Source organism: Haliotis rufescens, unplaced genomic scaffold (genome assembly GCF_023055435.1).
Source record: "Haliotis rufescens isolate VD_foot unplaced genomic scaffold, xgHalRufe1.0.p SCAF_4, whole genome shotgun sequence".
Lineage (NCBI taxonomy): Eukaryota > Metazoa > Mollusca > Gastropoda > Lepetellida > Haliotidae > Haliotis > Haliotis rufescens.
In genome coordinates, this window is record NW_025964112.1 from 63231791 (window position 1) to 63247429 (window position 15639).

A 15639-nucleotide genomic window follows, 5' to 3' on the forward strand; every position below is an offset into this window, starting at 1 on the left:
TACTTTGGTTAGTAAGTGTCGAATGTCCGGTGTGAGTGAGTGAGTAGGTGAGTGGTTTGGGGATAGGTTCCTGAGTGAGTTGATGGGTCGGTGTTTGTGTGGGTGGGAGGGTGCAACACAAGAACCGGCTTCACAAACTGTACCCCTCAGAGATCGAACTCAGGTCTTAAACGGGACTAGAAAACGCTTTCACCACCAACGTAGCTCACCCCCAATCAGAATCCCTCGTCCCAGTACTAATAAGGGACTTCTGATAGGTTACCAGAGGAAGACACTTTGTCATGCTCGGATTCGATGTTATCGTTATTGTACTCTCTGATATGACTATTCAAGGTAAGGTTTAAAGTACTATACTAAATGCTAAAGGAAAGTACAGAATGCTCTGTTAACTGCGCATATATGTGAGATAACTTTTCACCAGGAGAAGTTCTAGTATTGATTCCACATTCCGGAACAACTTCTTGTCACTGACTTTCTCCGCTGTATATATAATGCATGTACATAATGAAGTTCCTGGTGTAGAACTGTGTGATATGTTTATTCAGCGACATTAATAAAGACCCTCCTGTGATAGTGTTCGTTCTTCAAGTTAGAGAACCAAATATAATCGAATTCAAGAACTCAACTATACTATTTCCGCGTAAAGCATCAAGTTGTTGGCGAGCGAAGACGCTGAAACCATATTGATTATAGTAATAGTGTGTTAGCAGACGATCGGTCTTATCCCAACGTAACACCCCACAAGTGGCCCAAAGTGTACTACAGGAACATGTGCGACTGAAATAGGGACATGGCGTTTGACGTTCTTCACAAATAAAATAACACTCACACTCCCTACATCCGCCCCCACACACTATCAAGGGAGGTAACTCTGTTATGATGCAAGCATTCTTGATGTCTGATCATTTTATGCAAACCACAGACCTCAGGCAAACCTCAGTAAATGGTTTCTCGTTCAGATGTAGATTCGATTGTATAGATGACGTCGCTAGAGCTTAAAATAATATTTTCCGGACAATTTCGTTGCTCGCCAGGGGAAGGATTGGTCAGATGAAATCCGTAGTTAAACGTGAGAAACCTTCCGTTTCTGGAAACAGGGTTGTGCTAGTAACTCATTGAATAACATCAGTGTAACTTGTGCAATAAACAGCTAGTTTGGTAGTAGCTATATTTGGTACTCGAGAGGTTGCATCATCATGATTGTGTTGGCGTACTCCTCTTGACTGCGAACCAAGCCGAGATGAGGTGAAATGGGGTTTAACGTCGTGTCCAAGATTTAGCCCCTTACATCATAGTCTAGGATGGATTAACTTTCATAATGTTTTGCACTCTTTTCAATTCAGAAACGAATTTTCCTGTAATTTCTTGCTGTTAAATGACACGATCAATGTTATGTCCATCCCTTGACTCAAACTCCGGCAGCAGGCATATTTCTGCTACAATTCTCTACAGCTACAATTTCAATCAGAGTGATGTTTTTTTGAAGTATGGATTCTGCTTAAAGGAGTTCAATAACATCAATAAAAGAAAAGTTAAGTTATCAAAACATTTTAAATTTGTACTTCTCCAAATAAAAACACAATAATATTAGTTTTGATTAAGCTGTGTTACAATAATATTAGTTTTGATAAAGCTGTGTTACATGTTATTACACCCGAGAAGATTCCGGGGTAGAATAGGTTTTCAGCAACCCATGCTTGCCGTAAAATGTGACTAAGCTTGTCGTAAAAGGCGACTAACAGGATCGGGTGGTCAGGCTCGCTGACTTGGTTGATACATGTCATCGGTCCCAATTGCGTGGATCGATGCTCATGATATCAATCACTTGATTGTCTGGTCCAGACTCGATTATTTACAGACCGCCGTCATATAGCTGGATCATTGCTGAGTGCGGCGTTAAACAACCAACCAACCAACTACATGTAATTAAACAGTGCCCTATCAATGAAAAACACTAACAATCGGCTATGGACATGTGTACTCATTCCATGAAATGTAACATGACACTGGTGTCCTTGCCCTGAGACTCTAACATCTAGGCTCAGCTTCATGCAAACTGACACTTGTGCCCTTGCGTTTAATCCGAAGGTTTATTCTGTTTTTTCTGTTTGTGACGGAGAAAATTAGGAGCATAATACTTTCTTCTACATGGCTAAAACAATAAATATGAACGACAGTACACTTTGCATTATTATAAGTACTCTCTGCTAAAAGCAGAATTGATTGTACGATGTCCACTTTATCATCGACATGTGTTTATGAATCATTATCACGGTGATGGTACCTGGTGTTCACGAAAGGATGAACGTGTCCAGCCTCGTCGCTAGCACCCGTCACAAACACATGTAAACTCAGTTGTACACCTGTTTCCCGTGAATGTAATGTAAATTATATAATATGACCTTTTGTTGAGCATGTCTTGAAGGCATATCTAGATGACTGTGTATGTCCTTGCAATATACATTGAAAATGAGACCAAATAAATGATACTTCCAGCGGTAATGATCATTATCATGATTATTTATGAAGTTTTTAATTAGTATAGTTAGTTTAAACATAATCATTTTTCAGAGTTCATTTGATACAAACATACAAATGTAAGTGGTATGTGTAACAATGGATGAGTGTGCTTCTTTATCTTTGAAATGATGAAGACAATTTGACAGAACAGTGCAAATGTCTTCTCATCACTCTTATTTTCGTATCATTATTCAACCTTCATATGCAAATTAAATATATTTATCACTGTAAAAGATTCCAAGTGGTTTCAATAAACCATTTTAGTGCTGTAACCGATTTGACTGTATGTTACTGTTTTCGAAGTTTGGCATTCAGAACCTAAAGCATCCTGATCCAGTAGCATGCAGCAGGTGGGGTGATGCTCACCATACACCACATCACACGTTCAGCACTGGTCTGCAGTCAAAATGAATTCCGTAGCATCAGACCCAACAGGTAAGCAGCATTATCAAAACACTAGATCATTAGATAAGGAAAAGATGGGTAAAGATGGATCTGTTTGCTTGACGCTCACCTACTGAAGGCTAGACATCTTAACAGGTAGCGTGATGGTGTTGTCTGTGTGGGTATGTAAACACCCGGCTTGGGTCTCCACCGATCAGGAAGAGTCAAAATGGACGATCTATTTATTGATATGTTTTGTTTAGATAACTGACAGTGATATATGGCAGTACGTAGGTTATATATAGAGAAGATCGACAACTGACTGCACTTGGGTAGTTTGACATAAGCCATGTCTTTGATTAGCTGGATATCAAGACAACGTGGATCGATGTTCGCATATTCTGATCTTGGTATCGTTATCGCATTCTACATATTTTAACTTTCAGTAATTTCAGTTTGATATTAATAGGTGTTCTGTTTCCTGAAGTATGTAGGCGTGTAATTATTTTATTCGTTCTAACCTCGAAAATGTAATGCAGTCTCATGGACAGACAGTGATGGCTTAAATGTTCGCAATAGCTATATATAGATACGCCTTTCATTATAGTGGTGGAAATTGATATACTTTGGTTAGTAAGTGTCCACTCACCAAGTAGCCGGACAGCAAACTCGTACTGTAAACCTATATAAGGGATAATACATTGATCAAATGTATTTCTTGACAACTAGATAATGTATAAAGGGCTACGTATACCATCATACTTCCTGAAACATATAAACATGATTGTGACCACCACTATGTAGTTCTACAGTAATACCAACAATACAGGATTGATGACTTATCAATCTTACATCATACAGTGAACAGTAACAAAACAATAATTACTGTTAGAACCTGCATGAACCCAGAACCTAAGCGGGACTAGTATACGCGTTCAGCACTAGCTTACATGAAGCATACAGACGGTAGACATGTGGGACTTCTGATAACATACCATAGGAAAACACATTTTTATGCTCGGATTCGAACTGTAAATTATCATGATTGTACTTTCTATTGTACGAGTAAGGTTTAGAGTACTATACTAAATGCTAAAGGAAAGTACAGAATGCGCTATTTACTGCGCATATCTGTGAGATAACGTATCAGCAGTCCTGGGAATGAAGAAGTTCTGATATTGATTCCACATTCTGGAACACAATCATGATGATGCAACCAGTCGAGTACCAAATATAGCTACTACCAAACTAGCTGTTTATTGCACCAGTTACACTCATGTTATTCAATGGGTTACTGTCACAACCCTGTTTCCAGAAACGGAAGGTTTCTCACATTTAACGACGGATTTCATCTGACCAATCCACCCCCCACCACCCCCCCCCCCCCCCCCCCCCCCTGTCGAACAAGAAATTGGCCTAATAAACAACTAGTTTAGATGTCCGGAAAATGATATTTTAAGCTCTAGCGACGTCATCTAGATAATCGAATCTACATGCGAAAGAGAAATCATTTACTGAGGTTTGCCTGGGGTCTATGGTTTGCATAAAATGATCAAACATCAAGGATGCTTGCATCATAACAGAGTTATGTCCCTTGATAGAGTGTGGGGGTGGATGTTGGGAGTGTGAGTGTTATTTTATTAGTGAAGCACGTCAAACGCCATGTCCCTACTTGTCCCTACTTGTGGGGCCACTTGTGGGGGTGTTACGTTGGGATAAGACCGATCGTCTGCTAACACACTATTACTATAATCAATATGGTTTCAGCGTCTTCGCTCGCCAACAACTTGGTGCTTTACGCGGAAATAGTATAGTTGGGTTCTTGAATTCGATTTTTTTTGTTCTCTAACTTGAAGAACGAACACTATCGATCACAGGAGGGTCTTCATTAATGTCGCTGAATAAACATATCCCACAATTCTACACGAGGAACTTCATTATGCACATGCAGTTTATATACGGCGCCGTAAGTCAGTGACAAGAAATTGTTCCAGAAAGTGGAATCAATATAAGAACGTCTCTTGGGGAAAAGTTATCTCACATATATGCGCAGTTAACATAGCATTCTGTACTTTCCTTTAGTATTTAGTATACTCCTTTAACCCTCAGTCGTACAATCACTGGAAAAATAAAATTTAGATACACTTCTGTATCAGACAGTACAATATTGATAACATCAAGTTCGAATCCGAACATGACAAAGTGTTTTCCTCTGGTAATATATCAGTCCCTAATTAGTACTGGGACGAGTGATTCTTATCGGGGGTGAGGTAAGCTAGTACTGGAAGCGTTTTCTAGTCCTGTTTAAGATCCGGCTTCGATTATCCCATGGGTACAATTGGTGAACCTGCCCTCCCCACACAACCACCTACCCTGTAATGTAAGCCATCACCGCCTGTCCTTGAGACTGCATTACATTTTCCTTTGGCACAAAAAAATAATTACACTCCTACATACTTCCAAGAAACAGAACACCTATTAATATCAAACTGAAATTACTAAAGTTAAAACATGTCGAATGTTATAATGATACCAACTAGACCAGAATATGAGAACTTCGATCCACGTTGTCTAGTAATCCAGCTAATCAAATACATGGCTTATGTCAAATTACCCAAGTGCGGCTAGTTGTTGATCTTCTCTACCTACGTTCTGCCATATGTCACTGTCAGTTATCTAAGCACACATATAAAAAAATAGATCGTCCATTTTGACTCTTCCTGGTCGTTGGTGACCCACACAGACAACACCATCACGCTACCTGTTCAGATGTCTATCCTTTTGTAGGGGAGCATCAAGCAAACAGATCTATCTATACCGTCTTCTACCTTTAATGTTTCCTATAATAGATTGCGTTGTTTCCTTATCTAATGATCTACTGTTTTGATAATAACTCACTCACTCCTAGAAACCTCTTCCAACCAAGAATCCCATACGGCTGGGTGGGTAATAGAAGAGAATTTATAGTAATAAGGTCATTTTATAGTAATAAGAGCATGACCTTATTGGGTCCAGTATTACGATATTGCTATTAATACACAGCTGAGTATCATGATACACTCAGATAATTAAGGTACAACACATCATATTTAGCAATATTCCAGCAAATTCACAGCTAGTGTCCCCCGTCCTGATTTTTTTTGGAACATTGCTTTTCCGGCGGAAAACCAAACTCACTCACTCATCATAGTATGCCTAATTTGACTTTTCCTGCAATGTTCGGCGGATTACTTTTTCATTTTACTTTCCAGATTCTTTTACATATATTACTTCAATGTAATTCTGAATTCTGCTAAAAAGGGCGTAATTGCCTCAATTCATGGAATAGTTTAGCCATCATAATAATTTCAAATTTGTATTTGCAATTTCAAAGTACAGTTTCAATTCGAATAACCTTCTCCTAATAAATAAAAATAATAATTTAGTTTTGATTAGGCAGTGCGTGTTTCGTGTTAATATTGTGAGTCTAAACCATAGACACCAAAGAGGTATGTATACTACTTTCATGAAATGGAACATTTATTTATCAGGTGAAACTATTTGAATATCCACTTCTTTCAGAATCGTGTATATCAATATTTTGGTTCCGATATTCATCACAACTTTATTAAACAAGTGTTGCCGTCATGTGCCAGGAGTACTGCTGTGCCGCGCCAGGCAACCAACACTGACTATTTAATGCATCGTGTGTGAGTCGTGTGCTGCCAGGAGGGTGGGTCATGCTGACCCTTTTCGTTAACACCGGGTGTCATCACTGGTTTTCAGTGATTTATTTATTTTATTTTCACAGTTATTTTCCCTTTTACGCGCATTGGAATCTGAATGGCAGATAATCGAGACGGGTTGTTGTTTGGCGTTGACGTCATATAATTAAACTGTCTTTCATCAGTATTGTTGCTCGGTTCTTTTCACACTAATTAACTTAATTACATCACCAAAGCTTTCCGAATATTTCTTCATCAGATAATAATCTTGGCTCGTTATTTCAGGTTAAGGGAGCGGGACATGGACTGCCAACAGATCCCGCAAACTGTGATGTTTGATTGTTACATTAGCTGTGGTAAAGTCCCATTCTTTCTATCTTGACGATATCATGACATAATGAATGTTCAGATAAAGGCAAATTGAATCATCACAAAATAACCACTGCTATCTCGGCAATCAACGTCAAAATTGCAGATATTAGTGCACTGAGACTCACAGTTGTCCACTTAACGTCACGATCTTCTTATCAAAAAGATCACAATTCAACAAAACAATCAATGATTACAATACAGTGCAGTTAAGCATTCGTGCAGAATTTCTGTTAACTTCTATCAAACTTTATCATATTTTGGCAACCGCTAAAGACGAGTTTCAGCTGGCAGTAATGTCCTTGCCCTATAACTCCAAACGGCGTGGATCAACCACATGAAAACTGACCTGGTGTTCTCGCCCTTGAACTCCTAACAGCGTGGATCAACCTCATGCAAACTGACACTGATCTCGTTGTCCTCGAGCCACTAATGACGCTGGAAATTTATACCATTTTGGCACCTAGCTGCTGATTTTAATTCGCATCGCTAACCGCCATTATTAGTGGAGATTGTGTGGGTTCACATTTATGAGCAGACGTAGTTAATGAAATACACTTGTTATTGTGGTTGCGACGTAAAATATTGTTCACTGCACGACGAGACACTATTTTGTTTTCATGTACTCTGAAGACTTCGATCTATAGCTGCTATGAAGCGATGCTGCCAAACGTTATCAGCATGAGTAAAATCGCCAACTGTTATGAAACTATATGTCGATGTGACATGCGCCTTCTTCAGACGTCTCTGTGGGAGTGTTTGTGTATACCTTAGTGTTTAAGACGCTGCAAAGCAATGAACAATGCACGTCCACCCACCCAACCATTAGCTTCTTGGCGCCGAGTTAGTAACCATATCTTGTCGTTTCTCTGAAATATTATAACATACACAATTCCTTTAGGGGGTCAAACAAGTCTTTTCAGTCATTAGATTATGATCTTTCAGAATCCAAAATAGTTTTGGTCATTATTTCAGTAAAAACTGTCTATACTTACATACACTGAACCTTGGTGTAATCTGTCATCTCACTGTATTAATGATGTGACAGTAACTTGAACCTCTTTTTTACATTGAAACAAACACAAAATTAACATCATGGATGTACTCCCACTCCTGGGTAAACGAGGTGAGTCAGGGAGGTTTTCTACAACAACAACAAACACAGTCTTATGTGAGTCACTATATGGACCCCACCGTGGGCATGTAGATGACTGCACAGCCAGAAATCGCTATACAGAGTTACTCCCCTTGCTGAGTGAGGATCCGCTCTTTTGACTGTGAGCAGAATATATGTGGGGTACAAAATTAATAATATGACCTGGACCCGTGTTGCCCCGAACATTAAACTGATCAGGCAAGCGAAAAGGGTCCCAACATTGATGGTGTGCTTCTACTGCACTTCTCATGCGATTGTTTACCACTTCATTGTGAAGGCAGCCTTGCCATACATCTAACCGTGAGTGAACTCGTCTTATCGTAAGTAAAGACGTTTTGCTGTACAACTACAGAGTCCTGTGTAAACCAATGTCCGGATTTACGAATTATGTCCGACAGGAGGGTTTCCGGATTAACGGGGTTCTGACTGCTGGCCGTTTTACTGTACATGGATATATCTTTCTGGCGGGTATTTGTTTATTGGTTTGTTTGTTGTTTTGCTCCGAAGTCAGCGATATTCCGGCTTTATGACGGCGGTCTGTAAATGATCGAATCTGGACCAGACAACCCAGTAGTTCACATCATGAGCATCGATCAATGCAACTGGGATGCGGTGACATGCATCAACCAAGCCAGCGAGCCTGACCACGTGCACCCGATCCCGTTTGTCGCCTCTTACAACAAGCATAGTCGCCTTTTACAGCAAGAATAGGTTGCTGAAGACCTATTCTACCCCGGATCTTCATGGGTCTTGTGACGGGTGCTGCCGGTAGAGCAGGACATTACCCATTTCGCAAACACCTGGTGTCATGACTTATTTTCGAAACTCAATTCACATCATTTCCATCACTATGTTGTCTTTTACGCGCTGTGGAATCTGTTACGTGAGATATTCGAAGCCGCATATTCCACATTATTTTGATGAGACGTTTTCAATTTGACGTTATATATTTCAAGCAGACAAGCTTATGTACAGGTACACATCTAAGTTCAGCATGTTCAGGTACATGTAGGTATTCACGCTGGTTTCGATACTGAGGACAGTAGGGCAGTAAAGATATTTCTGAGGTATAGTGCCAGTGTATGTCCGTCGATATGGTCAGTCTGAGAAAATAAGACAGCGAGACCCATCTAAAAAGGATATGAGTGCTTCGACCTGATTCAATGTTAGAGACACGATATAAGCTGCGTCCCCAGGGACCGTTCCTCAATGGATCTTAGTACTAAGACGAACTGATGATATATTACAGTCACATTCACGTACGACGCCAGGGACAGTTCGTCCGTGAATGTCAGTGCTAAGACGAGCTGATGACATGTTCTTCAATGGATCTTAGTGCTAAGACAATCCGATGACATGTTAGCGGCACGATATCATCACTGACCATGACCAGAGAACCGTTCAAAATAAAGTGTCCTGGCTCCGTTAAAGGCACATTATCGTCCAGTGAGACTGTGTCTTATGTGTTATTGAAGAAACATAATTTCTTGAATCCATTGATTGAACCATGTTCATTTACAACAACAAACACGTGTGTGTAAATATAAGTGTTTCTGCTAGCCGATACATTTACAGTCTTACACATCGAGCCGCGTCTGCTTTTAAAAGATTGAGAAGATGAGTCTGAGTGGCTAGGCATAGGATACGCAACACAAACCAATTCATTACCTAAGTGACTTAAAGACCTCTACCACTATCACTCGAATGACACGGGCTGTAGAAATGAATCATTGAATCTTTGAATTAGTGGATGGCATGGCGCCCTCTAACCCTGTATCACGGGAGGCTGACATTTGTAAATGGTTCCGTTTGCCTGCCTTGCAAACACTGGCGATTAGTTCGATGCTTGGGGGGAAATTTAATCAAGAGTTCTTAAAGGGCTTGAGCCATTTTGTGGCTGGTAGTTTCTCATGTCCCGGAGCTAATATTTCGCGGGCTATCGCCTAGTATGGTCAGTCACCGTCGTTAAGGCGATCGTCTGTTGCAATTAGACGCACATCACTTGATATTGACAAAATTAACAGATTCAAACATGTTTTTGCTCTCTTAAAATTCTGGAGGATCGTTTCTCTTACTTGATTGTGCGCTGTTGACTTCAATGGAAGGCTTGCAACATTCTGCGCCAGTTTTGTAAATGGACGTCACGCAATGCAACACGAGTTTTTAGCTATTGATTGAAATTGTTTGAACATTTTTTTATGTTGCAGCGTGTCTGAGGAGGGATTATTTCGGGTTCAGGACGAACTAACTTTTTAACCTTTCTTTTGTGGGAAATCAACCCAAAAGCAATTTACTGGAGATTTCGGATTGACTGTAATCTTGCTATTTACGATCTTAAACATCTTTGTCAGAGCGTTGTCAGAAAAAAGGAAGTACCTTATGTTTTCTGTTTAGATGGCCTTGATAAATCTAACTGGATCGCCAGAATAAATGTCTTATAAAAGTGGCTTGTGACTCGGTTTTTCCACAAAATCAATCCAGAAAACAATCACTATCTGCTTTAATTAATGTGAACTTTACCTTTCATTTGATTATGGATTGGATTGCGTAAGCGACGGCCAAACGGCTTTCAAATAATGCCAACTTATCTTCCGTAATTGGTCATTAGAAGGACATGACAAAAGAAATTTATATCGTCCTTAATTTTGTTTGAGTTAAACATTTACCAAATCCATTTCCACTTGAAACTTTTGCATGTCCCCGTGAACAAATAGCTGCTTTTGACGAACACATTAATCTCAGACTCAACTTGGCATTGTATTATATACAGGTAGATATTAAAGATTGTGCCTGCTTGGAAGTTTAAACAAATTATGGAATTTTATTTTTGTAGATGACTTAAAAATGAATTTTAAAAAAGTCTCAGGGTTTCAGTCTTAACAAACCTTACATGATCGTTCCTTCTAGTTTTGCCATATATACTACCGAAAAGAAGTTAAAGAACATCCGATTCTTTCATACTGCTACAGTCTATCGGTCATACCATGGCAGATTAACCATAGTAATATGAAACAATCCTGTGTTCTTTAACTTAGTTTTGTGTAGTATATATCCATCACTCATTGATCAACTATCTGAGAGGCCGAACTTAATTATATTTTCCATAGCTATATAACAACAGGAAGAACTCATCAGCACGAAAGGGTACAGTGACAACGTTGTCTAGCTGTGCACATATCACAATTCTGAAGTATGCCAAACAGGCAAGCTAGAGGCCACCGATGTGTATTTGTCATATCGCCAGCTGGGAACGAGAGTAGTGAAGCATCCCATGCGTATGTAGTTGTGAAGAGGGTTCAGAAGCGAATGAAAGACTTTCCACAATAAAACCAGAAGGTGACTCAATGTGTTCACAACCGTTGTAGTTTTTCGCCTGTAAAGACTCGAAGCAGGTGCGTGTGATCAACGAGCATTAAATGACAGTTGCTTTAACTGTATTTTCGATATTCAAATGACAGTTGCTTTAACTGTATTTTCGGTATTCAAAGCTACCACGAACGTACATTGCATGCCGATTAACTTATACAATTAGTCGACAGGATATAGCAATTATAGTTCGTAGGTCAATGACCTAGATGCATTTATACATTTTTACAATTTCCTGTCTTCTTTTGTACTATTATACGCATAATACATGTAATTAAATATCCATTACTCAACAGAACATTAATAATGAGCCTATTGACATAAACAGCTTACTGACATTTGTGGAATACATCGACTATATAATGATAGCTGACAGTTTCCATAAAATATTTACAGCTTACATGATGTCACAATTTTCAACATTCATATCACTTCTTTGAGGGGCATTCAGTTGGAGTACTAAGTGAGGATAAGATATATGGATGAAAACTTCTTCATTACAATCAGGACCGACGATTCGGTGTAGGTTCTAACGCCGTTATCAAGCTTGATCCATATATCCTTACGTAACATTCAGATCATTTAAGCATTCGTTTTAACATCGATTGCAACAACTTTAAACGTGAGTGACTTGTAACTATTTACCCCCGTGGGAACTCCCGATTTAATGAATCGGGTGGTCTGGACCTGTGGCATAGCTCCCTATCGTACCCCGAGGGCGTGAGTCGTTGTTCGTTCTATTACGTGTGCGCGCGCACACACACACACTCTGCTACCTCAATAGAAGCCCTTTAAAATATATCCATTGCAATCAGAGTTGATCAAATAACTTGGACTCCACTATGTAGTAACCAAAAATAGCGTACAATTTGCACGAACAGTGGTTCTGTTGTCAGCAGTTTAACTCGAGCTGACTCTGCAGAAACGGCGGCCATCTTTGTTTGAAGCCGAGACTGAAATGTCTTGCTCTTCCTCAGTTATATCCGATCAATAGGAAGATGAACCCCACTGCGATGCAAACACACGAAACAAGGATAAACATGGAAAGGAGGATATGGTCATTGTAACTGCTGCAAAGCGTTTGCATCCTGACGTAAAAAGGAGATGCTCATTTTGTAAATTATCTTCCGCAAAAAATCGACTCTCCGTAGTCAAACCTTGAAGTGAAGTCAGGCAACGCTCTTTGATTACGTCATTTACAAGTATGTTGACGTCGAACATTGACCTTTGAATTAAAGGGAGTTATTAATTTAAAACATGCTGAGTAGGCGGAAAGGAAACGATGACATGTTGACGAAAGCTTTTAGGAGTCCCCGCTCCCTCCGTCTCCATCTATCGCACGCAAATGAATTAAATATGACGTAAATTAAATAACACCAACAAATAATACACTAATTCGGAAAGATTAAGATAACTCAACAAACATAATTTGAACCATAACTAGTAATGTGATTATTATTTTGAACAATTCTAAAGAGCAAAGGGGAACGGGTGGCCCAGTTGTCTGAGGCGCCGCAATTCGCTGTACAGAGTTGTGTCCCATGGGAACGCCAGAAACCAATGATTGTAGGTTCGAATCCCGGTTCGCCCTGATTATGTTTCTGGGTTTGTCAGCACCATACCCGTGCTCGTGGGTTTCACCGAAGTGGTAAACGTCTAGGAGCTGCATCACTTCGGGCTTTCCTCCCACATTAAACTGACACGCCCTGATATTTTTTGTTTGTTGTTTAACGCCGCACTCAGCAATATTCCAGCTATATGATGACCAGACAATCCAGTGATTGACATCATGAGCATCGATCCACGGGATGCGATGACATGCATCAACCAAGTCAGCGAGCCTGACCACTTGATCCCGTTAGTTGCCTATTACGGCAAGCATGGGTTGCTAAAGACCTATTCTACCCAGGATCTTGATATAATTGGAACACCGTTCATAACGGCTTTAAAACCAACTGACAGACTAACTCACTAAACACGCAGGTAATTTTAATGCAAGAATAATTAATGAAAGATTACAGCCCATGCCTCATGTTTTAACGAGATGATAGTCGTGACATCCGGAGATAAAACTGGGAGACAGCTTGAAACTTGAAGCTTGGTTGTATTAGTACCAGTGATTATCAATGATACGGGATCGTTAGACGTGATCCGTTTACCTGCTTTGGTGTCGCTGCGTAAATATGTTCATTAAGCTAAGCATCTACGTCTTACATGATTGTGGATGGAGTGTGTTTACAATCAACCAGGGATGAAGTCCAATCAATGATACCCCGTTCTAATCGCCATGTTCTGTTCATATAACGGAACCTATCAATATCTATATATTGTCATACCCACGCGTTACGTATATTTTCGGAACAAGTAAATGTTAATTGCACGTAGATCAATTACTGTCATTGTTCAACGAAGATTATTATCGTAGAAGAATAGAAATTACGAAAACCTCAAACGCTACAACTACTCCACTTTTTCTATATAGATATATCCGGAGAACGTAAAGATCGTCATCGATTAAGAATTTGTGTATTCTAGTGTATCTGGTATCTGTGCAGTGTAAATGACACAGCCTCTCAAATATTTTTATTAGGAGGACGAAGTGTTTTAACTGATATTATCATGTATAATAGTAACTGACCCGTGAAGATCCAGGTAGAGAATAGGTTTTCAGCAACCCATGCTCGCCGTAAAAGGCGACTATGTTGTCGTACGAGGCGACTAACGGGATCGGGTGGTCAGGCGGTGGTGTATGATTTTTTTATGTCTAAACATCATATGACGTCAGCATTGTGACATCATGACGATCACTATCGCTATGAGGTTCATGTTACAAGTGCCAGTTAAACAAAAGCTTGTATATCGTGACGGTTCTATCAGTGAGTCAGAATCGTAATGCTAGCTCATCTAACCAGAATGGGATGTATCCAATCTGGAGACCATAAAACTATAGCCAGTGATGTTGAAGTACAGTGTTCCTCACAGGGTCGTGCCTTTACCCAGAGTTCAGCACACGGACAAGATCCTCCAATCACGACAACCGAATTATCATTAAGACGCCTTGACTCATGGCGTGTAAAATACAGCTCAACCACATCCAAAATTTACATCAAACTGCCCCATCATCTCCCTGATCAATAACATGGGATTCAAGTATTCAGTCAGAATGTATATTAATTTTGTTCTCGGTTGGTCTCGTGGGGCCAAAATGAAGATATGGTGCACATTTGTGACATGCATCCCTCATCTGTCCAGTAAGGGGATGCTGGCTGCATGTTCAATAGCCATTCGAGCCTTCTTATTGTGGCTACAATTGTCGTAAACTTGTTTAGTTTCCAGTGTGCTGCAACTACGTTCTGCCCACTGACTCTTATATAATGAACTGTTGAGGTTGCGCAGGTTTCTTTGTTGCCAATACATCGATGAACTAGAGAAAAACACTTTCCTATAACAAGCACTACAATCAATAATTCATGTTTCTATTTTGTGACTGATAACAATTGCAAAATACTTTTCTCGAAGACATCAATTATTTCAGTAAAGCAGCGATGTTGTGTTTATTCAATAACATTTCTCAGCGTTCATTATAAAGAAATCTTTAATTTGATCAATAACCTAACAAGGAGAAATTCCAATAGAGATTCTTTGAAAACATATAATAAATATCACGCGGGGAGCATGACAAGCACGTGGGCAGATGTACCCAAGTTTGGACTCGTTGATGACAAGAAATGAACTGGTCCGTCGCGTCAGTCTACATAAGACTGGGGTGTGGAGTGTGTGATTCGCGGATAACGCCTTGGTTCTATGAAACATACATCCTACGATCGATACAGTAGGCCTTACAGTTAGTGAAGGGCAGAGGCACAGAACTGAAACAGCGGGGCGTTAGGAGCGGGACATTCCACAAACATGTGCAATTTTCTTTGTTTGTTTGTGCTGGTTTGTTTAATTGGACTTAATGCAGCCTGGGTTGGACGACCGGACCAGAAAACAATTGCCTGGGCACCATCTCGGAGAAGTATCTATGTAAGTTTCTTTAAAAGCATTTTATGTCTACTCTTTCGGAGATTTACTTAGGACGAAACTTCTTTCTGTTTAATGAAGTTGTTAGTTATTTCGGTAGTATTCATATGTTTGCAA

General features: G+C 39.8%; 1 protein-coding gene across 1 annotated transcript in view; it reads left to right on the top strand.

Moving 5' to 3' along the window:
* The first annotated feature begins 15255 nt into the window (after window positions 1-15255).
* Window positions 15256-15639, top strand: part of LOC124112192 — a 37633-nt gene continuing 37249 nt past the window's right edge. The window contains exon 1 of the mRNA XM_046472192.2: window positions 15256-15525. Coding sequence (XP_046328148.1) covers window positions 15409-15525 — 117 coding nt within the window. The 5' untranslated portion in view covers window positions 15256-15408. The remainder of the gene's footprint in view (window positions 15526-15639) is intronic.